The sequence below is a fragment of the Perissodus microlepis genome, chromosome 5 (assembly GCF_051167445.1).
Source record: "Perissodus microlepis isolate ML-2025 ecotype Zambia chromosome 5, ASM5116744v1, whole genome shotgun sequence".
NCBI lineage: Eukaryota > Metazoa > Chordata > Actinopteri > Cichliformes > Cichlidae > Perissodus > Perissodus microlepis.
In genome coordinates, this window is record NC_140465.1 from 15,837,817 (window position 1) to 15,863,969 (window position 26,153).

At 38.1% G+C, this 26,153-nt stretch overlaps 2 protein-coding genes across 3 annotated transcripts; one reads left to right on the forward strand and one right to left on the reverse strand.

Moving 5' to 3' along the window:
- Positions 1–1,482: 1,482 nt before the first annotated feature.
- Positions 1,483–3,726, reverse strand: LOC146386960 (insulin-like growth factor-binding protein 6). Of its 2 annotated transcripts, none has more exons than XM_084928210.1 (4): positions 3,243–3,726; positions 2,863–2,891; positions 2,621–2,740; positions 1,483–2,506 (listed from the first exon to the last, which is right to left on the reverse strand). In XM_084928210.1, exons 1-4 carry the CDS (start codon positions 3,550–3,552, stop codon positions 2,402–2,404), a joined length of 564 nt encoding a protein of 187 aa, XP_084784336.1. In that variant the 5' UTR covers positions 3,553–3,726; the 3' UTR covers positions 1,483–2,401. The 2 variants fall into 2 exon arrangements, with proteins under 2 accessions (XP_084784336.1, XP_084784335.1); XM_084928209.1 differs by having other exon boundaries at positions 2,863–2,887; positions 3,233–3,726.
- Positions 3,727–5,883: 2,157 nt separating this feature from the next.
- Positions 5,884–25,405, forward strand: LOC146386961 (SPRY domain-containing protein 3-like). Its single transcript, XM_084928208.1, has 11 exons — positions 5,884–5,982; positions 7,421–7,567; positions 7,664–7,739; positions 12,550–12,674; positions 13,288–13,420; positions 13,519–13,707; positions 18,969–19,118; positions 20,847–20,904; positions 21,529–21,648; positions 21,735–21,859; positions 23,132–25,405. The coding sequence occupies exons 2-11, from the start codon at positions 7,440–7,442 to the stop codon at positions 23,264–23,266; spliced, it is 1,239 nt and encodes a 412-aa protein (XP_084784334.1). The 5' UTR covers positions 5,884–5,982; positions 7,421–7,439; the 3' UTR covers positions 23,267–25,405.
- The last annotated feature ends 748 nt before the right edge of the window (positions 25,406–26,153 follow it).

Genomic DNA, 26,153 nt, shown 5'->3' on the forward strand with positions numbered 1-26,153 from the left:
TTACAGCTCTTAGTGGTGATTTGTTAATTATAATTAGGCTTCTTACACACACATATATATATATATGTATATATATATATATATATATATATATATATATATATATATATATATATATATATATATATATATATATATATGTTTGTTTGTTTGTGACCTTTAAAATGTAGCAATTTATGTTTATAATAGCACATGCTGTGAGGGAAATGTGTTTTGTTTCCATTTACTTAAATAATTTTAAATTGCATCAGTTTTTTGTTTGTTTGTTTTTTTATTCAAAAATACTCTAAAGAAGAATATATGCATTTTGTATTCACATGTTAATGTCATTCATCTATCTTACTCAGTGCGGTGTGGTCAGGCTCATCAGAATATTTTATCATAAATAAATACAATAGTGAGAAACTGATGTAGAATTCAGTGGGTCATGCTGAGCCTGTGCCACTTTGTTAGGTACACCTGTACGTGCAAATATGTCATGGCATTACCATGGCATTTGAGTGTGTAGACATGGCCTGTATGACCTGCAGAAGTTCAAACTGAGCAGAATGGAGAAGAAAGATGATTTAAGGGACTTGAACATTTGCATGGTTGCTGGTGCCGGACAGGCTAGTCTGGTTATTTCAGAAGCTGCTGATCTACTGATATTTTCCCAAACAAGGTTTACAGAGAATGGTTTTGAATGACTGTTATCTGGGTGAAAATGCTTTATATATTTCAGAGGTCAGAGGAGAATGGCCATACTCCTTTAAGACGTCAGGGCAGATGGCATGGATACCCAACTTTGTGAACACGATAACTCGAGAACGAAGTGATGGTACTTTCAGATTGGTACAATATGTGGGTCTACTAAAAATCTTGGACAAGTTTGAATATTAGTGACCTCAGCTTCAGTGATCTCTGCTGTGACATTCAGGTGATAGTGTCAGAATAAACAACATGCATAAGCATTGTGGGGCCAGTGCAACCCTATGCTTCCTGCTTGGTTGTTAACCACTAAGACTTGTAATACAGTACTTTCTGGTGCAAATTACAGTGGGAGCTGTAATTTTTACACTTCACAAAACCACCAGGTGGACCGTATTGGACCATTCCACGGGCCAGTTCGGGCCTCCAGACCACATGTTTGACACCCTTGTTGCAGCAAATCATAATATTCTTTCCATTGTGGTTGCAGGAACCACTAGACTAAAGAGCTGAGACTTCCTGTTTAAAGGGCCAGATAAATTTAAAAACTAAAACATGTTTTATTTTAAAAATCTTTAATATAATAACCAATAAAAATCTTACATTTATTTTTGTAATACTGTGTTTCGCCGTATATCAGTCTTGAAAATTAAAAATGCCCCCAAGTCCTTAATCACTAATGGCGCTATCAGTGTTAACATAAATAGAATATCATATCCAAAGTAACATAAATAGGATTACATGTTGAGATATTTTACAGCATTGATAGTTGTACAATTACAGTGGTTTCAAAGTTTAAAAAAATATGGAAAATATATATAAATACACTGAAAAGATACAAAAACAAATTTAAAAAAAAAAGACAGACCATATTTTCTAAACTTATTGTTTGGATTGAGAAATTTATGAAGTTAAATGACCTTAAATAACTGATTTTGTGGGTTCGACTGGGTGTCAAAATGGGAAAAAAAGACTTTCTTCTGAGCTGATTAGAGAGGAAGAGGAGAAAAAGGGAGTAAAAGCTGGTATACACCAGTGTGCAGGACTCATTCCTAATAACAAAGTGTTTCGGGATAAAATTATTTTGTTTTTCTCCACTTTGAGAATATAATTGAACCATTATAGCCACTGAGGCTGATTCCTCAGACACTCACCTAACCAAATTTATTGCTTCTTTAATCAGCCCTGGAGGTTTTAGCTATAATTGGAAAAGAGTTTTTTTCTAGTGATCAGTCAGTCTTTTAAAATTCTAAACTTGCATTAATAACACGATGTGCCACTGCTGGATGCCGAAAATGTGCCTCTCTATGCTTACATAGATATTCTTTTCAAGAAAAAAAAAATCATAACTGATTTATGGTTAATCAATCCAATAATCAATAGCTGTCATTTACAATACTTAGAATCAGTTTCATGTTAGGATGAAAACAAATGGGGTTTCCCTTCAAAAGCAAACAGCATTTTTAAATGGCCGCGTGTTATGAGGGTTAACGTGAAAGGACATCAAACCAATAAAGTTTTAATGTGTTCAGCAGAGGGCGCATGGACACTAAAGTTTCACCTGATTGTTAAACAGCCTTGTAATAGTGATGTCCTTCTCTCTGCTGGCGCACAGTCACATAAGAGGCACTGTGTTCGGTCCCTTTACGCTCCGTCTGGTGTGCCTTCATCGTAATCTCACACAGGGACTGAAGCTTCAGCCTCCTCATTGCATTTAACAGCTCAGACCACCCTTCTGTTTAGTGTTCGTAGACAGGGGCATGCCGTTCTTGTCAACACACCAACACTTTCCTCGCCGCCCACCTCGAGATGACCAACACTGCCGCAAACACAACAGACATAATAAAGAGTTAAATGCAAAGATGTCTGGTCTCTATAGAGTCAATGTGAGATCAGCCCTTTTTCCTATAAATCATCTAATTTGGAGACTCACCTGCTTCTTTCTGAAGAAACCACGCTTGTCACAGTTGGGCATGTAGATATCATGGTTTGACGTAAATAAATGGGCATTAAGACCTTCGATGATTGTCGTTAGCAGCTGACGGCATGGAGCCTGAGGGAAGGAACAGAGTTAACCAGATATATGTAGTGCCTACTTTAATTCACTGTCAGTCATGTGCTCTTTTTGTTTTGTTTTTTAAACATAGATATACAGTACAGGATGAGCGTTTTTACCTCATCTGGATCCTCAGTAGGTGTACTTTCTAGTGTATGAAAGCAAATAAAAACAAACAAGAACATCAGTTTTTTAAAATTTTAGCATTTATACCATTAAATTGAGGAAGATTTCACACATTTTGAGATCTTTTGCTTGGTAACACATGTTGATTTCTCTAGTCATACTCCAATTTCCATTATAACATGATAATAACCTGAAAAGCAGTGAGTTAAAAGCATTTAACTTTCGAGATAAATGTGATATTTAAGATTGTATCTCAGCCAACAATAGCAAAATAATAATAATAAGTATTCAATTACTCCTAAATCCATAATGTTTCTCTCTCACTGGTTAAATCATATCTTCTCCCAGGTACAAAAAGTAAGCTGAAACTTACCAGCAACGTGGACCGGTTTAGTCGGGCTGGTGCTACTGGCATTACTGCAGACTCCTCTGCCTTCCAGCAGGGCACGCAGGGGCTTTGGCTCATCGTCTGGAGGTGCACAACGCAGACCGTGGGCGCAGCTCAGAGTGTAGACGCCACACGGCTCTCCAAGAGCCAAAGTTGTGGCATTTACCTCTACAGATGGCTGCCTCTTTGAGTGCTTTCCTCTGCAGGTAGGACATCCTCTGGACGGTGTGGTCAGTGGGCTTGAACAAGCCAGCTGCAGGAGGAGCAGCACCAGGATGTTTAAACACAGCAACATCTTACACTAAAAGTTGTCTGCTAATAAATGGTTCCAGTGCAGCCTCGTAGCAGTAATAAACGGTTCCAAGATTCCCTTTTCTAACTCTGTTCCCAGTTTTGGATAATTTGCTCCAGCTGAGAGCAGCAAGTGATAATGCAGCTGACAGACGCCACTGACAGCAGCTTTTAAAGAGGAAAGGTATGGGAGGGATACGTGATGGAGAATGTTAGCTTTCCTCTCATTTCCACACAGCTGAGCACACCCCATTTGACTTGTCTCTGACACATACACGTGCTCACGCACGCTCATGCCATTTGTTGCCTGTCATGCCACTGGATAGCTATGTTTTCTACATTGACATAAATCACAAGTGATGCTGCGTTTGCTACACCATTGCTCTGCCTTTTCCCCACTTAGAGGATCATTTATCATCGTCATATTTTTACGGAGGTGCTGCTTTATTATGGCCAGTCAATCATGGTATGGCTAAAAGATGAAAAAGACACTTTATTTTCTGCAGCATAAATTTAGTTTTATTACACCACGGTTTTCAATGGCATTCAAATCTCTAGCAGAATTTAATATTAAAATGATTTGAATATAAAAAATAATAAAAATAAGTAAAAATAGTTTAAAACAAGGAATCAATCTGGCTTTATAGCCTCAAAAAACACTCCAAATAATAGAAGTTTTTCTCTGTTAACAACAGTAAAAGCATTTTGGCACTCCAACACTTCCAACCTTTTTACTGATATTGTCACTACTTTTTTTTTTTTTAAACGCTATCTGCTAAATCGACAGTGTGTTCTCAGAGTGTGTTTACAGATTCTCAGGGCTGAAGCTGACACTGATTGACACCGGGAGGTTGAAGGAGTGCCGCTGAAGGCAAGATGACTAAGACATCAATAGCCACGAGCTAAAAGTCCCGCCCTGTAAATTCCGCATTTGTGAATCACAAACACATGAAATTAAAGGACAGGATCAAAGTATTTTGCCATAAAATTGATACGTTTATCTCATGGTTGCTAGGACTTGTAGGTTTCTGCTTTCATTTTCCCCAGCAGAAGCAAACTTACTCTTAAGTTCAGTGTTTATGTCAATTTTTTTCCATGCCGGTTTATACAACTGTAAACCAGCTCGCAAACTGAGGTTCAACTTCATAAGAAGCTGTGAGGGGGATGCAGTGTTTTGCTTGAAATTTCAAAATCAAGAAAATAATCCAAAAAAGAGATCAATAAGGTACTTTCAGCTGCTCCCTTATTTCCCAAAGGGTTGCCAAAGCGGATGGATCCACATGTTTGATTTGGCACGGATTTTATGCCAGAGGAACTTCCTAATACAACCCTCCTATTTATCCAGCCTTGGGACTACTTGGGACTTTATGTGAGCACTAGGAGCTTTTGAACCCCTGAGGTTCGAATGGATTGGGAATCTTGGTGAATGTGTTGACTATTACACCACAGAGCCACTAATCCACTAGATTAAAATATCTGTTACAAAGTGAAAATGAAATATGTATAACTAAATTCATAAATACGTGGAATAAAAATAAATTCAATTTAAAACTAAGAATTACCAGGGTCCCAGACCCTCTTAGGTACACTCCCAATAGGGCTTAAAAATCTGGGATTCTCCACCAATTGCTCTTAGATCTGAAGAAGCTTCTCAGATGAGAAGTTTCAAGAAACTAAAAGAAGTCCAGATGCTTTTCTTTCCAAGCTCCTTAGACAATAATATATATTGTATTTTGATTTTATAATATATATATATATATATATATATATATATATATATATATATATATATATATATATATATAAATCAAGGACCACTTGTATCTGCAGGGGAATGTTCAGCAGGGTACTCAGCCTAATCTTTTCAACCTATTCCGGAAGGTTCAGTCCATACGTGCGTTACGCAACGTCCAACTTTCTGGGATTTCCTTATCTGGATGATGCATCCAGATTATTTCAACCTTTTTTCCTCATGTCGGTGAATGCAGTCCTAATGGTAACAACATCGTTTTATATGCTCTAAAACCAATACTTCCGCATCAGAGTTCGTTCCTAGGAGCAAAATAATTACCTACCTGGTCAAATAAAACAAAACCAGCCATTTATAAAATAAAACATATATTTTATTTTATTTTTAAAGTATTGTTGAGTCGGTCACGCTACTTCTTTTCTTATCATATGCAAAGAGAGTTGGATGTAGACGTAAAAAACGCAAACTGTAAAATCAAAAGGGGAAAAATTAAAAAAACTACAAACGGCATCGCTGTCTCACGGCACTGCGCAGGTTAAATATTTCTGTCCGTATTCATCCTCACGTTTGATTGGTCGAGGAGGCGGGACTTCCGACAGCGCTGGCTTGGCATAAAGTGGAATAGTTCACCTCCTTAAAATTGGAAGAAAAGCCGAAGAACGACGCGTTACAAGTTATAAAACAGTAAGGAATCATTATAAGACAGGAGGAATTTGAATAGTGTGGGTATAAACTCTATTGTATCCATGTTTACGTCATATAATCAGCCACAAAGCGAGATAATGTTGTGGCGCTGAAGCAGCTAGCCGGCCAACAGAGTCCTGTCTGTAGTTTGGGAAATGCAGTGTCGTGTTTGGGGAAGGCTCGTAAATTAGTAAATCGTAGTGTTTAAAAGGCAGGAAACAAAGTGATAGTACGACCTTACGGCTTTCATATTTATTTTCTTTGGCAAAACAAAAACAAAAAAACGCACGCATATATATTATACGCATGATAGTACTCGTATTTTACAAAGGTTTCAGTAGTGTATGGCAGCATTTTTAGACTTTTTCAACTCTGCGCATGTCTGTATAATGACCCACCTCTGACTCAGTGAAAAGAAAATATCCACATCACCGTTCACGACAAATATACCTCTGTAGTAAAGGGTGAATTTGAATTTCAAAAAAGAAAAATATAACTTTGTGTGTAATGTCACGTGAGTCGGCACGGCTTTGATTATAGACTTGATAATATTACTTTCTTATAATATTCTTATAATATTCTTATAATATTAGAAAGTAGTATCACCGAGGTAGACCTGAGACATCCGCCGATTGGGTAACTAACAGGTGAAGTGCAAATCTATTTGTCATTTATAATACAAAACTTTCTGTTTCACCTCCTGCTTTTTAAGCTTTTCAGTTTCAGTTTTTTGTCTTGTTTGATAGTAATCTGAATATTATAAGAATAAAGTATAGTTTAGGAAAAAATATGTGTACTCGCATCCTTTTACTAGTAAGTGATTTGCCTTTATATTATCAGCACGTAATAAAGAAAAGTGAGCAAGAGACAAAGTGAATCTGGGAGTCATGTATTCATGGGAATCTTGAGATGAGACAGTCTATTCTTGAGTCAGCCCCAGTTCGGTTAGCGTGTAGGTCGCCCATGGGAAAAACCTGTCCGTCACGGGCCAACACAATGGGGGGGGCTCACGTTCGTGCCTGTTGGCAGGGTGAAGTCCCTGTCCAGGCCTTTGCTTGTCTTTGGAAAGTAGGATTAAATGTGAACAGAAAAACAGAGTCTCCTCACAGGAAGGGTTTGGCCTGAGGATCAAACCCAAGTCCTTCGTATTGTTTGATTGCACAATATTGTGGTCAGAAATCATTACTGTTTTATTAAGGAGGTCCTGTGCTGCCCCTGAATTTCCCAAACTTATACTTTTGGTGACTGCATTTATATTTAATTTTTCCTCATAAACTCATGTCAGTTATATAGTAACTAAACCTCTGTGCCTTGTAGACGATAGAGTCCGCGTAAAAACACTTCTTGTTCATAATTTGGTGGAGTGGTCCACTTTTACAGTAACTTTTGGTGTTTTAAAACCAATTATTTTATCTCAGATGTGCTCTTTGTGTTCTAGATTGTGATGGTTTTCAGACATGGACGACATAAACCTTCATTATCGCTTTCTAAACTGGAGGAGGCGAATACGAGAAATTCGTGAGGTGCGAGCTGTGCGTTACCGGGAGAGACTCAAAAGGATGTTGAGAGATGGTGACGTACTCAGGTAAAAGCAATGCCACTTTGGGAGATGGAAGAGAACTTTCTACTGATTTGGCATCCGATTTCACTTAAGTGCTGATTATTACGGATCTCTTTGTAGGTATCATGGGAATTCAGATGAAGTTGGCTGCTTTGTGGCGGCCAGGCCACTGTCGAAAAGAAACCGCTATTTTGAAGTAAGTGCACCAACTTATGCGTTTACTTAAAACACCATTGTGATCATTTTTGTAACCTCGGCTGTTTTCACTTGTCTTGCCTATTCTGCAACACAATGTACGTGTCCATAACCATGATATCTTGGATTGATTGCCACATTAAAGAACTGAAATTGGGACCAGCTATATGGTTTTAATGGCCACAGTTGGGAACCATTCTTGGGTGTATTCACATCAGGCATCATTACATGGATTTCCCCTCTCGTCTGCTGTCATACACTCACACTACACCTAAAGAAACGGGTGTGTGTACGCTTCAATTTGTCTCAGAAACTTGCTCTCTCTCTCTCTAATTGACTTTTGAAAGTGGTCACACACTGTCCTCTCACCTTACCTGTACATCTGTTAATTAGAAATTAACAAGCTCTTTGTATTAAAACTATTATTCCCATGCTCATACACTAATTCCCTGCCAACTGAACTGTACCTGTGCCCAGTTTTTCTCACACTCACACTGGCCAAACACACTGATCTTAGGGGGGTTAAACATGCTCAGGCACAGTGTGGATTGCCTGCTGTGAGTTCACTCTTACTGCTGTGAGTTCACTCTTACTGTTGATTAGTTGATGATGTAATGTTGGAAAGTCCAACAAGTTTTCTGCCACCCTCTTAATTTCTGAGCTGGACTGTTTTCACTGTTTGTGTTTTTTTAAATCGAGGACTTCTGTAGACTTTCTCTGGTGTAGGCTTCTCTTAGTTATGACCTCTGTGAATGGAGGTTTTCACATTTCACAAAACCCAATTGGGTATTGAACAAAAAACGTTTTAAATGTATTTTTACTGCGCTGTCATTGTAGTTCAGCGTTAATAAAAAAGCTGTGGGCCCGTTTCCACATGACAGTGCGGTTTTAGAAGACTTGAATATATTATGTGTTCATTCTGCAGTATGCAGTTTAATTGATGTGGAAGTTACGTTCAAGTAATGAAAGTGATTGTGCACAGAAGAACTTCTTTTGTGTGGTGTTATCGAAGAGAAATGGTGGTCCCGTCTGAGCCTGAAAGTAACTGAATCTAATCATCAGGCACTTGTAAAATATTCAGCAGTATATTTAAAACTCTCATTTTTTCAAATATGTAAAAAAAAATTAAAATTTCGCTTTCCTCTTCCATGCTTTGCACCTGTTGTTGGACTGTTAGCACCAGAGGGAGTTTATAGCCAGCAAGGCTTTCTGTCACTCACTGTATAGTAACATACAGTGTTTCTCAGCACATTTTATAAACTGCTCATTTATACACTGAGCCTACAACTACACAATTGTGTAATTGCACACATTAAACAAAGAGTAGCTAGAAGAAATAAAACCTTGTTATTGTCATAGGATTTTATTAAGTATTACTTACATATGAGGTTGCCTGTGATTGTAATCTGATAGCTTTATTGTAAATAGTGTAGTCATGTGGCTAGGTGCTTTACCAGGTCTCGACTCTCTCAAGTGTTAATGCTACAAGATGACACTAAAAGCTCAAAGCACAATGATGCAGAGTTACAACAATGAGTCGTTTTTTAATATATATATATATGAAAAGATTATGAGTTCACGAGTGACGCATGAACTGTTAAACAGAATAGACAGACTCCTAAAGGTGAGAAAAAATTGATTATCAATTATGTGTTATTATGAGTGTAAAGGTGAGGCTGTGTTTTACCCATCGGTTAGGGTTAGATTCCTACCATCACCTATTGTCTGGGTAGTGACTGAAAGAATGAGGTTATGGATATTAGCAGCAGGAATGAGTTCCCTTTAAGGGTGGCTGGACTCTATAGAGTTTCTATAGCTTCTATGAGGAGCTTGGTCGTTGGTCACCATGAGTGGCTTGGAGTAGGATGTCTCTTAGGTGAGGTGTTTCGAGCACAACCTACTGGAAGGAGCCCACAGCGCAGTCTGAGGACTCGCTGGCGAGATTATATCTCTTTGCCTGCTTGGGAACACCTATGGGTGTCCCCACCCGGATGAGCTGGAAGACGTGGCTGGGGAAAGGGAAATCTGGGCTTCTCTGTTTATAATGCTGCCCCCACAACCCGAACCCAGAAAATCAGCAGAAGATAGATAGACGATTGGATGGATGATTCATTTTGGTGGTTGCCAAAGGATCAAACATCCACAGTCACTGTGTGGCTGAAAAATACAAACATTAATTTCTTGTACATTTAATTTTGAAACTGTGTAATAGGAAGTTCAGTCTTGGCACTCCCTCTTTATTTTGTGTGACACAAGAAGACTTGGCAGGTCCCCTTCGTTTTTGGAGTCATGATGAGAGATGAATCATGAAACTTCATGGAAAAATGATGCCTTTGAGAAACGAAGATGTTTCAGCTTGCAGTGGTGATTTGTGGAATCACTTGGCAGGTTTTTCCTTTGTTTTGTTTTTTTACATTCTGTGCTGTTGAAGCCAAATTCTCAAAGTCATACCTGCATGTTTTTGAAACAACACTGTACATATTTCCAGTAGCTGTAATTTTCAGCCACAGCTCATTCAGTTTACCAGGTTTCACTTGAGGGTTCATTTTTTCTTTTGAACCTACGTTTTTGAATCGAGGGAGGACCTTGAAAGATCCCATGATTCAAAATATTTGTTCTTGAAGCTTCAGTACATGATAGCAATCACATTTAATCATAATTCATGCTACAAAGAAGAAAACTCACTTTATCTAAAGGTAGCTAGTGTCATTTCATTTAATTAAAAAACTGATTTTTTAAATTATTGTGAGTATTCTAGAAAAATATTTGCAGAATCAAACTTCACATTTCTAGCAAATGATTGTCAGTTTTGCCAGCTAATGAGGGAAGATATATCTAAAGTTAGCTAACTACGTAGGCTAGTATTTGCCATCTTCAGCATGCAGTTTTTTAAGGATATGTTTGTGTACTCGAAGGCTACAAAATGCCTCTTTCTTCGTAGGGCTGCCAGATTTTACTGTCAGCATCAATAGATTCTGATTCTGATCGTTTACTTGAAAACTTCTTTAATCAGCACCAGCAAAAGTACCCAGTTGGGTCTCCATTATACTTGTTTTGTAATTTAAAAAAAGAAAAACAGATACTCAGTGTTTAAGTTTCGGTGGTAACTTTTGAGCTGTTGAGTCTGATGATTCAGTCACTTAATCCCTGACAAATCAGTTCATAGTTCAAATAGTCACAGCTCATTTCAAGTCATGCACCCTGTATTTATTTTACATTTTCTGGTAATCTACATACTGTACAACATAAAAATCCCAGGACAGTGAATGTATCAGAATCTGCCATGTTCAAACTTGCCAACACACACACATCCTGCTTGCTCTGACGTAGAGTGAAAAAGTAACCAGCCCTCAAGACTGATACTTTCATGTGCTTCACCCTAGTGACTCACTGTATGGGAGTTACCTTGGAGGAGGAAGAATACAATTTGCACAAATGGGCTTTTCAACTAAGAAATGATTAAGTGGATGCTAATTGTTGGCCTGATTGCAGATTTTAGGGTTCACCCACATGTTTTCCAGTAGAACAAAAAAAGAAATAAATATTGCTTCTTACTCTCAGGAGATGAGTGCTGAGGTCATGGGAAAAACTTAAAAAGTTTCCTTTTCTCTTTGCCCTGGATTTGCCAGCAGTGCTCCAGTTGCATTGTGTCCTTTAAGGGTTCCCCGGGGATGATGACATATGGTCACCATTTAGTTATCATAACAGTGGTGCAGCCCAGCTCGTTACTTAAGAGTATTCACTTTGAACCATCGTGTGGGGTTGTACAAAGATCTGGGATCAAGTTGGTTTGGAAACGTTATGAAGTGAAAAGACGAAGAGTGCAAGTCCAAAATAAAACATGTAACAGCATGTAAAAAATCTGCAGTAGTGGCAAACAAACCTGCAGGACCCTAGCAGTTGGTTTTTCAGATCAGTTTCTGTGCTGTGATAAAATACTTAAAAACTCTTAACTAGTAGGTAAAACCACGTTGAATAAAATTTATTAATAACAACAGGATATACATGATCAGATATCCATCAGCATTTATTTTAGTGCTGTTCTTTACTTTATGACTAAATAAGGACTCATAAACAAAAGATGTTTATGTTGGCGCAAAAGTACTAACGTTCCATTAGAACCAGGTTCATATTGGTTCTAAATACAATATTTTACATGTATTATATTATACAAATATTAACATGCTAAACATGCTAGTCATTAACATCTCTTTTAGTCATCAGCATTATAATACATTATGCAAGAATTAGCTTAAATCCTGGTTATTTGTGAACATGTGTCTTTTTCTTGGTGATTAAATTGGCCTTGTCCTCCAACTGCCACCATAAGACAAGATATGCATATGCATCCTTTAACCTCACTGCTTGGTCTCATACTGCAGCTCTTCTAAACACTGTCTCACTTTTTTTTTTATAAAAGCATCTTTACATTTCAAAGTATAATAACTTTGTTTCTATATCACATTTGAAAATGGAATTGAAAATTCAAAAGGCAAAAAAAAGACAAAACTAAAAAATATAAGTCACGTTTAAGATAAAGTTTAAAGATAAGAACATATAGGACACAAAAATGCAAAGCTCAACAAGTTAATATGAAATATAGTACAAGATGAGTAATGATAATAATTCTCAATTAAAAAAAGACAAGATCATTGTGTTGCAGGAAGCAGTTTAATAAAAGTCACTGATTCTGTTGCAGGTTGTTTCAAAGCTTTTGGATTTAGGAGCAGCTAGAAGGACCGCACACTTTCTTCTTAATGCCATTAAAAAGTGATTTTAATAGATGGTAAAAGTGCTTTTGGTCTTTTCAGGTGACTATAATCGAAACAGGAGTGAGGGGAATGATTGCTGTCGGTTTGGTGCCTCAGTTTTACAAACTGGATCATCAACCAGGCTGGCTACCAAATTCTGTGGCTTTCCATGCTGATGATGGCAAGTATGTGACAATTATTTTCTTTACAGTTACATTCATGATATGGATATGCTCCACATTAAAGCACTTTTAGCAGTGTGTGCTCATGTGTCAGTCATGATTGAGGAACCAGAAACATAGCACTTTCGTTTGAATACTTTTGGGAACAGCCTGAAGGAGCAGAATAAAATGCTTTCAGCAACTGGACGAAGAATAGTCGATCTGTACATCAGGATTTATTGAGCAGGTGTGGTTATCTACTTTGTGAAGGTTTCCTGTATGTTCCCTTCAAAAGAATGAAGTGCGAAGTGATGAAAACTTACCAAGGGCACGCTGACCTGGAACTGAAAGCCATCAGCTGTACACAAGCATGTTTTAATTTTTTTGGATCATTAGTTTTCAGTTTTATATCGTGTGTTTTTGTTTGAGCTTTGACAGTAAATGATTGGAAAGAGAAAGAGAGCGAGACATAGATTATGACACAACTTCTTACTTTTACAGTTGCACATAATGCAGTACCTTAGATCCTTAGATCAATGACTTAAGGCGTTTTCATCTGATTTTTTTTATTTTTTTGTAAAGATAGAAACAGTGACTGTAGCGAGGTAAATGGCCTCTCCTTTTTGTCTCTCTGCAGGCTGTATAATGGCAACACTGTAGGACAGCAGTTTGGTCCAAAATGCTGCAGAGGTGACAGAATCGGTTGTGGAATATCACTAGATGGTGAAGATGGACAGTTAACAGTGTTTTTCACCAAGAATGGTCACGAAGTAAGTAGTGCACCCCATAAGTGCCTTTGTATCACTTTACACAGATTTCATATATTCTCGCTGCTAATCTCTTAAAAACTGTCTGATTGTGTGCTCAGGTTGGCAATGTGGAGATCCCAGCATCTCCCGATGGTCTCTACCCTGCAGTGGGGATGCACTCTTTAGGTGAAGAAGTGCTGCTGGACCTGAATGCTGAATGGGGAATGGAGGAGGATGATGGACAGATGATAGTTGACAGTCACGAAGAGGACTGGGCTCGTCTCCATGATGTCAAGGTCACTGGCACGGTAAGTCCTTTGGAACAGGTTGGCCTTGAGGATGTGATGCTAAATTGCCTAACATGAGCCACTTCACTGAGCAACAAAGCAGCGTAGATAATGAAAAATATCAGGTGGTGTGGAATAGAAAATGAATGGAGCTTCATATGTCTCTTGAGGATAGTAGCTTGGAGCTATATTGGCAGCTAATGGCATAATACACTAAAATCTTCTAGCAGACTGTCAGAGCTGTATTGTAAGTAATGTAGGAAAAAGAAAATGTAGATCAAACATACAGTGTTGTCTGGTTCTGCTGAACTGGATGTGGTAATCTTTTCAAACTGTCCATCGTGTTATTGCTAAATCAGGAAGAATCATGACTCTAACCCTAACTAACTCTTGCGAGATCCAGCATGTTCAGACACCATCTGAGTCTGAACATTGATTCTCTTAAAGTAAGAGAATCAATTAAAAAATATAACATAATGTTATATGGTGTAAGCCTTTATCTAAATATTAATTATTATGAATAGAGGCAAACAGGATAATACATAGCTTTATAGCAGTACAGTAACTGTTTGTAACTATTACGATGGCTCAGTGGTTACCAAATAGTCGCCTGGGCTTGTTCTGGTTTTCTCTAGGATCTCTGGTTTCTTCTGTCATCACAAAACAAGTTAATGCTCTTAACCCAGGACACTTTCACAAAACAGATTCTAAATCAAAAGACTTTCACTTTGTGGTTAAATACTGGCTCTAAACCTTTAAGAAGCTGTAGCAACTGGTGACAAATACTATACGTTTATGCCCATGTGGCTGGGTACAGCTAAACTATACTGTGCTATAAACCATTTATTCAGTGTTTGTATATTCCTTTAAAAGGGGGCTTTGAATTAAAGAGTTAACATAAGAAATGTGCTCACATGTATAATATCATTGATGGAATTAGTGCATCATCACCCACATTACAACCAAAACGTTGATGTTGTGACAGAAATTGTGACTGCAATATTCAAGATTGTAAAGACAAGAAGTACTAAAGTGAAACAAAGCAATAGAAAAATAAGCAACATTTTCTCCAAGGTGTTCAATGACAACTCTGGCTTTCTACATTTGCCCCCCCCCCCCCTTGACTGCTTGGCTGCAATGTTTTTGTTTGACTCAGCAGTTGATACACACAAAAACTGCACTCTTAGAGTAACCTCCATGCCACCCGCACATTTGTTTATCCATCATTTCTAAAAACATGGCCCTCTCCTGTGTAAGTGCAGGGCCTGCAAGCTGCAGCATGAACAGCCAGCCTGACCTTCAGGAACACAAGTTAAGGATAGCACTAGGATGCCAAAAGCACAACGCGTTTTAACTTAAAAGTTCTTTTTTAATTTATTTAACCAGACAGGTCTTTAAGAAAAAAAATGTTATGGTCCTTTGGCAAAAGGCTAAGCCTCTTGAGGATTTCACACACAGCATTGCAAGGATTCATCGTTTTGATTATGCATCCTAGGTCTATAGCAATACTTTTTAGCTACCAAGAGTCTGACTATAATATATGTTTGTGAACTTCTCTTACACAATCAATAGTTGAGCAATCAGAATCAGCACACAGGCACAGCTTAGGTCCCTCAATATTCTTATCTATATCAGATGTTATCAAAGAGCCTAGCAACCACCTGTCAGTGTGATAAAGTGACCCATTTGTAGCATTTATGTACTTACACCTTCTAAAAGCATCATATCATTTTTATTTAGTGACAGTAATTTCTCATTTTAGCCACAAAAATCAAAATATGAACAATATCTTGCGATGTCTTCATGTTGTTTAGCAAATACCTAAATGGGTTAACATGCGCATGCATTAGTGAGACTAACTATAAAAGACTGAGATGATCAACCTTTATCTTAAATTAAAGCCATTCTATGTGAATCTCCATATACAGATGGGCAGTTATCAAGCTTCCCTAGTGCTGCAGTTAGATTATGTTTAAGCACATGGCATTATCTCAGAATCGAGTAACTAAAGTCCTGCCAGATTTCCAACGTAACTTCTGTTCTGCTAATCTCAAAAACACAGTGAGGTCCATATGTTTTTTATACAAAGGCACAATTTTGGTGCAGACATTTAGATTTGATTCAACAAAAGTTGAATGGCTGTGTGTGGGCACGCAGACAGACATCCGCTATGGCACATGTCTGTCTGCTGCTGGGTCTTGCTTTTGCTTTACTGCAGTAGGTATGGAGTTGTTGGTATTATGTGTCACGTTAGTATCATTCTGTTACTCACTTTATTTTGTTGCTACTGACAACAGCAACAGTGGATCATTGCCAGTGGTATCAGTAAGAACGCCGCAGGACTTTTAAGATTGTATTCAATCAGAACTAATTCCTCAGATGTTTGGGTTTCTTTATCTACTTGAATCTCATTTTCGTTTTTCACAACAATATTATATCATCAAGTTCAATATTGTCATGAGCTGAAATCGGCACAGGTATTTATAGGTTACTGAATGATTAACTAGCAGCTGTAATCCAGATGATAGCTGTGAGGGAAAAAAGAAGAACAAAAAAAATTCAACTTCTCCAGAAATTAATCAGGAGTAAATACTGATTTAACAAATAATAAATTAGATAAGATTTAAGAATGCAAAATGGCATCATAATAAAATTGAATCCCACTTGTTCGTTGTGACAAAAAAAATAGGAGTTCACTGGGTAACTGTTTTATTTTTAATGAGATTTTAGGCAGAGCACTTCTGGCTTTTTTAACTGATGAAGGTATCTTCAGATGGTCATATTATGTGCACATGTCCTCATCTGCTCTGATGACATTTTAATTGGTCCTGTGGAGAGAGAATGAAATTAGTAGGGCTGAGTTTCTTGGCGGCATGTACGAAACAGGGCAGCCCCTGTTTCGTACCCAGAAAGTTAAATGCATAGATGACAAATTAATTTCTGTCATAGAAAGAAAGATACGCACAGCGTTGCAGCCTGGGTTTTACCAGCGACAACCGAAGCGTTAAGTTTTCAGCTCGTCCATCAGCCAGCTCTGAATACCCTTTGGGAATTTCATGAAGTTTGGTATAGATGTTCACTTGGTCTCAGTAATTATAACAAAATTTCCAAGATAAAATAAGTGGTAGTGTTTCATATCCAAAAGGTCAAAGGTCTTAGATATGGATATGAACTTTAGCTTGACTGGTTGGTGTAACACTGGTTTCTTCTTGCATTAATGTTAGATGGAAACATGCTCTCTCTTTAGCGAATGTTTATAGCAACCTGAAACAGAAGCTGTAATCAAGCTGGTGCAGAATCAGACATGCTTGCACTAGCAGTCAAATATAATGTAGTGGTTATAATCATTCGGATAAACTTTCTTTCTCTAGTTTTGTCTTTTAAGCTGTCAGAGTGACACATGCAATTTGACTGACCACCCACTTGACTAAAGCAACGCTGTTTAAATTCAACTATTGGAGAAATTAGTTTGGAAAGTCTCAGTAACCTCTGTAGGCTTCTAAAGCTTTTGCAATAAATTCTGAAAGTAGTGATTCATGTAAAGGTAGGTCCATGTTTTTGGACAGTAACACGTTTTTGTTATGTAATTTTGGTCTTTGTAACAAACAACTGTTATAAACAAAACAACCAAGATGTTGTGAAGTGCAGATTTTCAGATTTAATTCAAGGGGTTTAGCAAAAATGTGGCATTAACCATACCATTTTCTACATGGTCCCTCATTTACAGAGGCACAAAAGTAATTGGACTGATAAACCGTTTTATGGCCGGGTGAAGTCTGTTCACTCAATATTCAAAATATATTACGCAGATGAATTTGCATTTTGTATCTGTTCTCTGAAATTTTCAATACAAGGTCCAGGGACATGGCAGCACAAGTGAGGGAGACCATTGTTGGGTTGAAAATCCAAAATAGATGGCAGAGAAATGGGAAAAAAAAACTTCAGGAGAGGCCAAAATCAACAGTACATTCTTAAAAAGAAGGAATGACCAGCTCAGCAACACCAGAAAGCCTGAAAGGCCACCAAAGACAACTAAAGTACATGATGACAGAATTATATCCATGTTTAAGAAAAACAACAACAACATCTAGCCAAGTGAAGAACACTTTCGAGGACGTAAGTCTACAGTCAGGAGACACTTGAATGTAAATAGAGAGGGTTTACAACAAGGTTACTCAGAGAACAAGAAGGCCAGATTAGACTTTGCCAGGAAACATCTAAAAGAGGCTGCACAGATCTGGAAAAAAGTTTTTAGACAGATGAAATCAAGATTAGCTTGTACCAGAATTATGGGAACAAAAAAAATGTATGAAGAAGGAGAGAAACTACTCATGATCCAGAGGATATCGGTCTCATCTGTCATGTCGACAAGCAGAGACAATGTTATGGCATGGCATGCATGGCTGCCAGTGTAACTGGACCACTAGTGTTTATTGATGATCTGACTGCTGATAGAAGTAAAAGGATCAATTCTGAAGGATACGGATAATGACCATACTGCAGAAGTAACCCAAAAGTTTCATAAGGCAAAGAAATGTATTAACTTAATGCAGAGACAACAAGCAGCAACTGGAGGCGGCTGCAGTTCAGGCCTGGCAGAGCATTTCAAGAAAGGAAACAGCATTTGGTCCATGGGTTCTAGACTTCTGGCAGTCCAAGACTGCAAAGAAGTTTCATCCTCGAAAAAAAAATCCTCGTATTCATAATTGTGTTGCTTTGATATGCTAAATTAATATTTATCATCTTAAAGTGAGGGACTGTGTATTAAAATGGCTGTTTCCCAAACAGCCATTCAACTTTTGTTGAATCAAATCTAAATGTCTGCACCAAAATTGTGCTTTTGTTTAAAAAACATATGGACCTCACTGTGTTTTTGAGATTAGCAGAACAGAAGTTACGTTGGAAATCTGGCAGGACTTTAGTTACTCGATTCTGAGATAATGCCATGTGCTTAAACATAATGTAACTGCAGCACTAGGGAAGCTTGATAATGTAACTCGCCTCTAGTCAGCTGTAGCACCAAATCCTGAATGTGGTGAATTGACAGAAATTGTGTTTAGGTGCTTGGGGATTTATGTATAAGAGTGAAATACAACTTCATGTTTATTTTATCCTTTAAAATTACCTATAGACACATTTTTCATATTTAAAGGTATAAAGTACCTTGCTACCTAATCAGATTCATCTTGATACTGTTTTCAAAGTAATGTCTGCATGTAATATTATATGACTTCTCCTACTAGCTGTGCATGTTTAACATGTCTGATGGGTCATGTCTGCAGCTGCTGGAGTACGTAGGGAAAGGGAAGAGCATCGTGGATGTGGGCTTGGCTCAAGCCCGTCGGCCTCTAAACACACGCTTCCACTACTATGAGCTGGAGATCACAGATGCTGGAGAGAAGTGTTATATTGCACTGGGGCTGGCACGCAGGGTAAGAGGCTCCTCGTTACAGTCATCACGATAATGATCACATGTCACTGACATTGATACAAGGGTTAATTTACTATACACACACCGTGGTTATCTGTCAGTAAAGAAAACTTCTCTTTGCCCCTCTAACACCTCGTCATCGCTCTCCCTCATTTGCCCCACTGCTCTCACTGTTTCCAGTCTAAGTGATGGATGGCCGAAAGAGGAAAAGCTAACAACAGAATAAATATTGTCTCATTTTACCGCTACATCTGGTTTTCCATAGAAGGTTGTTCCATATGCATGCTAACATGTTTACTGACTGCCCTCCTGAATAGGAAAGTTAGTCCTACTTCTTCTATATTTCCAAATAGTCAATCATTGTAGATTAGCAAAAAATGATTGCACAAGTTCCTCTGGCTTATCTATCTATCTATCTATCTATCTATCTATCTATCTATCTATCTATCTATCTATCTATCTATCTATCTATCTATCTATCTATCTATCTATCTATACATCCATCCATCCATCCATCCATCCATCCATCCATCCATCCATCCAGGATCATTTATGTGGAGTCAATCCTACATAAGTGGAAAATGATGTCCTGTGTTTTGAAACTACATTAGATCTGTTAAATATTTACACATCAGCGATAAAACAAATTGCCTCTGGCCTCATGTGAACTCTGTGCACATCCTGTTTAATACAAATAAAACACCGTAATAATTGCTCAGGCTGCAGCAATTGCATCGTTTGAATGAGTGATATGAAATGAAGTTTGGCTCAGATGTCGTTGTTCTCCGCCAGCTCGCTCGTGCTCGCTGTTCTTAGTTATTGGACGCTAATTGATTGAGCGTCACTCTTCATAATCGCACCACTGCTTTGCCAGCTGGGATAGTGCTCTCAGCTTGGGAGGTAATGGATTGCTGTTGCAGACACCCTTGACGTTAAGCTCCCCCTCACTCCACTGCTGTTAGTTACTGTGTGTGGGCACGCCGTGCCCTCGGGTCAGACGTCGTGGAGAATAGAGCTCTGTCATTGTGCTGATTGTTTTCCAGGAATTGTTTTTCTCAGTGTGTCTGCGGTTTTAGTGGAGCATTATAAATCCATCAAACGGTCATTCCTGAGGTTAAGTTCCATCCCCCGTCATCTCCTGCGAGATGCATCAGTCTGCTGATGGGAAGTATTACCTCTTGCTGCAAAAATCAAAACAAGGGTCTCTCTTTCTCTCTCTCTCTCTCTATCTCAAGGTAACAAATGCTTAAGTTACTAGTTGCTCAATCATTGCTTATGTTGGATAAAGGAACACTTGTTTATAGTGCATTCCTTTTGGTGTCACTGTCTGCTATTTACTTGCCTGTGGTATTGTTCCAGTCTTATCTTCTTCACTGCAACGTGCGATTTCTCTACCTGTGACTGTGCACACAATCACTCCAGTGCTCTGTGTACGTGGCTTTGTGCGGATACTTTAACCACCTAAATTTAGGCTAAACATAGACCTAGAAAATCAGCGTTAGGCTGGTTTTATTTCAGGTAAAAGAATCCCTCGCAGCTTTGAATAATTGTAAACAGTACAAGAGTTCTGCTGGGCATCTCTGAACAGCACCTTTAGGACATCTATTATGTCTAAAAAAGTCATGATAAGCATCCCATCTTAGAGAAATAAATGTATATAATAAAACAATCAGCCTAGCAGTAATTTATTCCATCATCAGCCACAGCTAATTTCTTTTTTGATTTTCAGGACTATCCAAAAAACAGACATCCGGGTTGGAGCAGAGGGTCCATAGCTTATCATGCAGGTGAGAGTGCTCAGTCTGATCCTGATGGTGGATGATTAGGTGTCACTGTCTGAACTCCAATCAAGCCCATGTTTGAGTCCCATTGTCACAATGTTTTTTGTAGTGGACACAATCATTGTGTTGCCATCAGTGACACAGAAAATGGCACCAAACAAATGTTTCCAGCGATCTTAAAAAGGGCTGAATGGTTATTATTACTGATCATTGCTTTAAGTTGCATTAACGTAATGTTTCTGATTGATTCCTGAGTAGCTCTATTTTACTCCCAGCACTTGGGAAAAGATGTAAACTTCAGAGTGACATTGTTTCAGTGTAATCGGTGCATGGTCTCCCTTATGTCTATGTCTGTTTCCTCTGGTTGCTCTGATTTCCTCCCACAGTCTAAATCATGCAGATCAGGTCAAATGGAAACTCTAAATTGCTTGCTGGAGTGGCCGTGTGTTTGTCCAGAATCACTTCTTTGGAAAATGAATGATGGATATTTCTTTACACTGTTCACTGTTACATGTTGGCAGATGAGAGATGTTGTTTTATATCTTGATATCGGCATTTGTTTCTTTATTATGTAATACTCTTGTTAATGTGGAATAAAGTTGTAATCAGATCCCTTGTTGTTCTTCATAGATGATGGGAAGTTGTTCCACGGCAGTGGGGTCGGGGACCCGTTTGGGCCGCGCTGCCTTGAAGGGGACATCATGGGCTGCGGCATCATGTTTCCGCGTGACTTCAGCATTGATGGCGGAGGTGAACGTGTTTATATTGTTCGCACGTTTTTCAAAGTGCCTTCACACGTGCAGCCTCTGACTTTCTTTCTTACTGGGTACTTTCAGATGAGATCGACGACTGGGACTTCGATGGGGTTGCTAAGCCCTTTGAGGTTCACAATGATTTGTATGCAAACAATGAAGATGAGGATGAGGATGAGGGAGAAGATTTAGAGGGGAGGAAGGTCATGGTGAGATCCTTTCACAGTGTGGAAATTCGAATCATTTCTTTACGTTATAATAGGAAAATGGGAAACAGGTGCAGCAGTTTATTAAAACAATAAAGCCATAAATGAATTTACAGTATATAAGGAAAAAACAGAATTTATACAGTTTTGATGAGTTTGAAAGTCAGTATTTGGTCCCCTTTTACTGCACTCTTAGACAGCTTTCTTATCATTCAGTAATCTTCAGGAATACTTCTCCAGGCTTCTTCAAGGACATTCAAAGCTCTTCTTTGGATCTTGGCTGCCTTTTGATGATCCCACACTGCTTCAGTAATGTCGAGGTCCAGGCTGTGGGGTGACTGATAGTGTTCCACTGTGTGTTTTTTCTGTCCCGGTATGCTTTTACTGCATTGGCAGTGTGTTTGGGATCATTATCATGCTGAAAAATGATCTGGATTCATCACTCCTTCAGACCTGTTGCCACCGATTTTCAGTCCAGTTCTTGTGTAATTTGGCATACCCCAGCCTTTTCCCTTCCTTAAGAATGGCTTCTTGACAGCGACCCTTCCACTGAGACTGTTTCTGTTGAGGTTTCAGTGAACAGTAGATGGATCAGTTGAAGGGTCAGATGCATCTCTCAGGTCCTGTGTCAGGTCTTTACTGGATTTTTCCCCCCTATTTCTTAAGGACTTGACTTTCAGACACTGGTCATCTGCTGTAGATATTTTTTAGACCTGCTATTTCCTTTTTAATCCTCTACAATCTGCTCATTTTTTTAAGTAAACACTACACACAGTGCATATGCCAAGTTTTCAGCTAATGGCACTTTGGGAACAACACTGTAGGTACAAAAATGCAAATATACAATTTTATGTCTGTTAGACTGTGTTATCTTTGGCATTTTTATGTAGATTCAACTAAAATGGGAGCAAAAGTTGTGTTTTTGTGAGAGTTTTCTTGTGCAAAAAGATACCATTTGAAACTATTTATTTTCTAAGCTATCTGTTATGTGTAGGCACAACCCTGGTTCATCCCTTGAGTTAGGGTCACTTTTTTATTGCTTGAACTTGTCTGAAAATGGTGAGGTGCAAGGACTAGAGTGAATAAGAGTAGAAAAAGCAGAAAAACTTTGAAAGACTCTGGAAAGCCTGGAGAGCACTTTAAGAAACTGCAATAAAGTCTGGCTCATATGGAAGCAAAATATAAAGAAATAAGGGGTGGCTCAAAACTTTTGCACAGTACTGTATATGCCATCTTCCCAGCAGATAGTCTTTATATATTTTCTTTGTTGTTCAGGTGTTCTTCACCCGGAATGGAAAAGTGGTGGGCCGGAGGGAAGTGGCCTTACCTGTAGGAGGCTTCTATCCTACCATTGGCATGATGAGCACTGGGGAGAAGGTCAGAGTGGACCTGCACCCCCTCAGTGGATGAGCAGGGTGGAGGAAATGAGAGCTGAATGGTGAGATTAGAGCAAGGACAACGGAATGAGCTTCTGTGCATTTTGGAGATCCGATGGTAAAAATCAACAAATTCCAGAATGTTCCCGGAAAAGTCATTCCAGTGTAGAAGCTGAGTGTGGCTCCCTCGTGCTGGAAGAATAAGTTAATATGCTGGCAAAACCTTTTATAAGAATTATGAGTTAATATTAAATATGTGCCTAAAAAATAGCTTTTTTTTAAATTTTATATTTTAAAAAATTGTTAAAATAATCTGAGATTTTTTAGGAATATGGAGTAATGCTGTAGCAATAATACATAAACATCTTAAAGTTAAAAAAGGGCATAAAATGTCAAAAAGAGGCTCAACAGAATAATGAATGTGCAAGTCCAGAAAGAGCATGAGCTAACAAATGAACCCTATTACTTATCAGCAGTAATGCATGTCAGCAAATGGCACTCTCACAGCCTGCAGCCATCCTGAGCTTATCCTCACAGCTCTGCTGCTTCTTCCTACTTACAGTGAATTACTGACACTCAGTGGTGAGAGTCGCAGTTTAGAAAGAAAATCCTCAGAAAGTCTTCCAAAGAAACAGCTGTGCACTAAATGAACAGTGAGTTTACAGGAAAAACTAGCTGCTCCATTCCTTGTAGGTATATGTGCTTGTTCTGACATGGAGTCATTACAGCCTATTTTGTGGAAACGGTTCAAGCCACATGCTTTGACAGTTATGAGATAATTAAATTTAATAGCAATTTGTTGAAATTACATCAAAACTGTTTAATGGCCTTTAATTGCTGTGTTTTTGAAAGCTGTTTAAATAAGCAGAAATGTTCTGTAACTCTCTGTGCTGTTTACCTTTTTTGAAAATCTGCTATGATTAAAATCGAAACCATGTGAGAGGAAGAAGCTCAAATAGATTTGGGTGACAGTATGAGGTCCATAGTCCTGTTTATTCACTTCCCTTGAATGCTTGAGTGCTTGGTGTCAAAGTGTAACTACATACATGTTCTTTACTTTTTTCCATCAACCAACCAAGAAAATCACAGATGTTTATATCAATGAAAAGAAATGCCAAACTCATTGGAGCCTTCTGATGTTTTCAGGGGGGAAAAAATTATGTAATCCTCATATTGAGTGTGTTTTCTATGGATCATCATTAAGTGTTTTAGAAATGCATATCAAATGTCTCCAAAGGAAAACTCTGAAGAGCAATTCTCAGTTATCAAACTCTGTCAGGGCAAGAATTAAGGCCTTATATTTGCATAAAGTGAATTTCTCACTAGTTGGACTGTTGGCCTACAGATCTGAATGTGTAAAAAGAAGCCATACTGTAATACTACTTGCTGCTCTCAGGTATATTTGAAAATCAAATTTGAAAATGATATGTTGTCTTTTTTTTTCTGCAGTGATGTTATCTTGGGCTGTACTTTGAATTCAGCCAAACGTTTTCATGTTCACCCTTTTTTTCTTGCGTCACATTATTTTCCACTATAATCTATTACAAAAGTCTTTTGTTAAGAAATCTCTGCATTTCCTCTGCCGATAGTTAAGTTGTAGCAGAAGACGGTGCATTTGTGTTACAGGTTGTGAGATGTTCATAAAAATATGGCAGTGGGTCTTCATTTGCTGATAACTCCACCATTTAAAGTTTTTAATTTTATCTCCGGTTCTGTAAATTAAGTCTTTTTATCAGCTGCAGTTGCACCGTCAATCAGTGAAGTCAAAACACCTTACAGTAGAATATTGATCACCTTTAGATATCAAACAAGTGCCTCCATGCGGGTGTTGGAATTGATTCGTGTAGATGTTTTTAGGCAGAAACTTCTTATGGATCTTGTGCATCCCAGATGTTTTTGTTTCTTTTTGGTCAGCAAATATTTAATTATGCTCCATTGCTGCTACTTGTGTGCTGACATAACGTTTAGCATACTGTCACATCAGCCTGTACTGTAAACCATTTTGGTGACCATGCCTAGCAGGAGCTGTTGCAACAGACCTATCCTGCCCTCACATCCCTTCTTATATATGTTCTTCTTTCATATCGAATTCACTTTTTTGTATTTTTTTGTCGTCTCTTAAAGCAATCAGATAAATATGCCAAAAATGTTAATAAAATATTTAAAGTCATCACACTACTGACTACATTTTTCTCTTTCCTCTTCCCTTCAGGTTTAATTTTAATGAGCATTCTGTGCTGGCTGCTAACTTTAAATCTTAAGACTAACTTCACTTTTTTAATGTCAGCAAAAAAAAGTTGTTTCTTCTATGTAGATGAAATGTTTTTCTGGTTTAAATTTTTTTTTATTCAGCATTTTTTTTTAAATGGAGATCATATTAATAGGTTTTTCAGATAAGCACAACATTTATGGGATGATTAAGGTAAATATCTTTCTAAGCACCTACACTGGTTAGATAACAGCAAAGCTGTAAGATGACAGTAAACATTGGATGTTATTCATTCAGTATAAAGGGATAAAGTTCATATTTATCACAAATTAGAGCTTTTTCTTTGGCTCACTGTGAATCACAGATTGTCAGTTCTCAAATGGAAATCAATGACCTTGCCAGCATCAATAGCACTCATTTCGAGATAAATTAAGAACGATGATGTATTCTGACTGGTCTGAAACTGAATACAATTAAAGACCATGACACAACGGTCAGGTCGGCAACCTGCGCCTCCGGAGCCGCATGCGGCTCTTTAGTCCTTTTAGTGCGGCTCCGCATGGTTTGGGAAAATAAATTATTTTTTTTAAGTAATTAGCTGAAGTGTATTTTATTTATGTTAGTTCTTTTTTTAACTTGTAGTTCTAAATTGGAAGATTACTGTGATATTGAAATATAAATATAAAATTATATTCTATTAGTTTTTGATCGC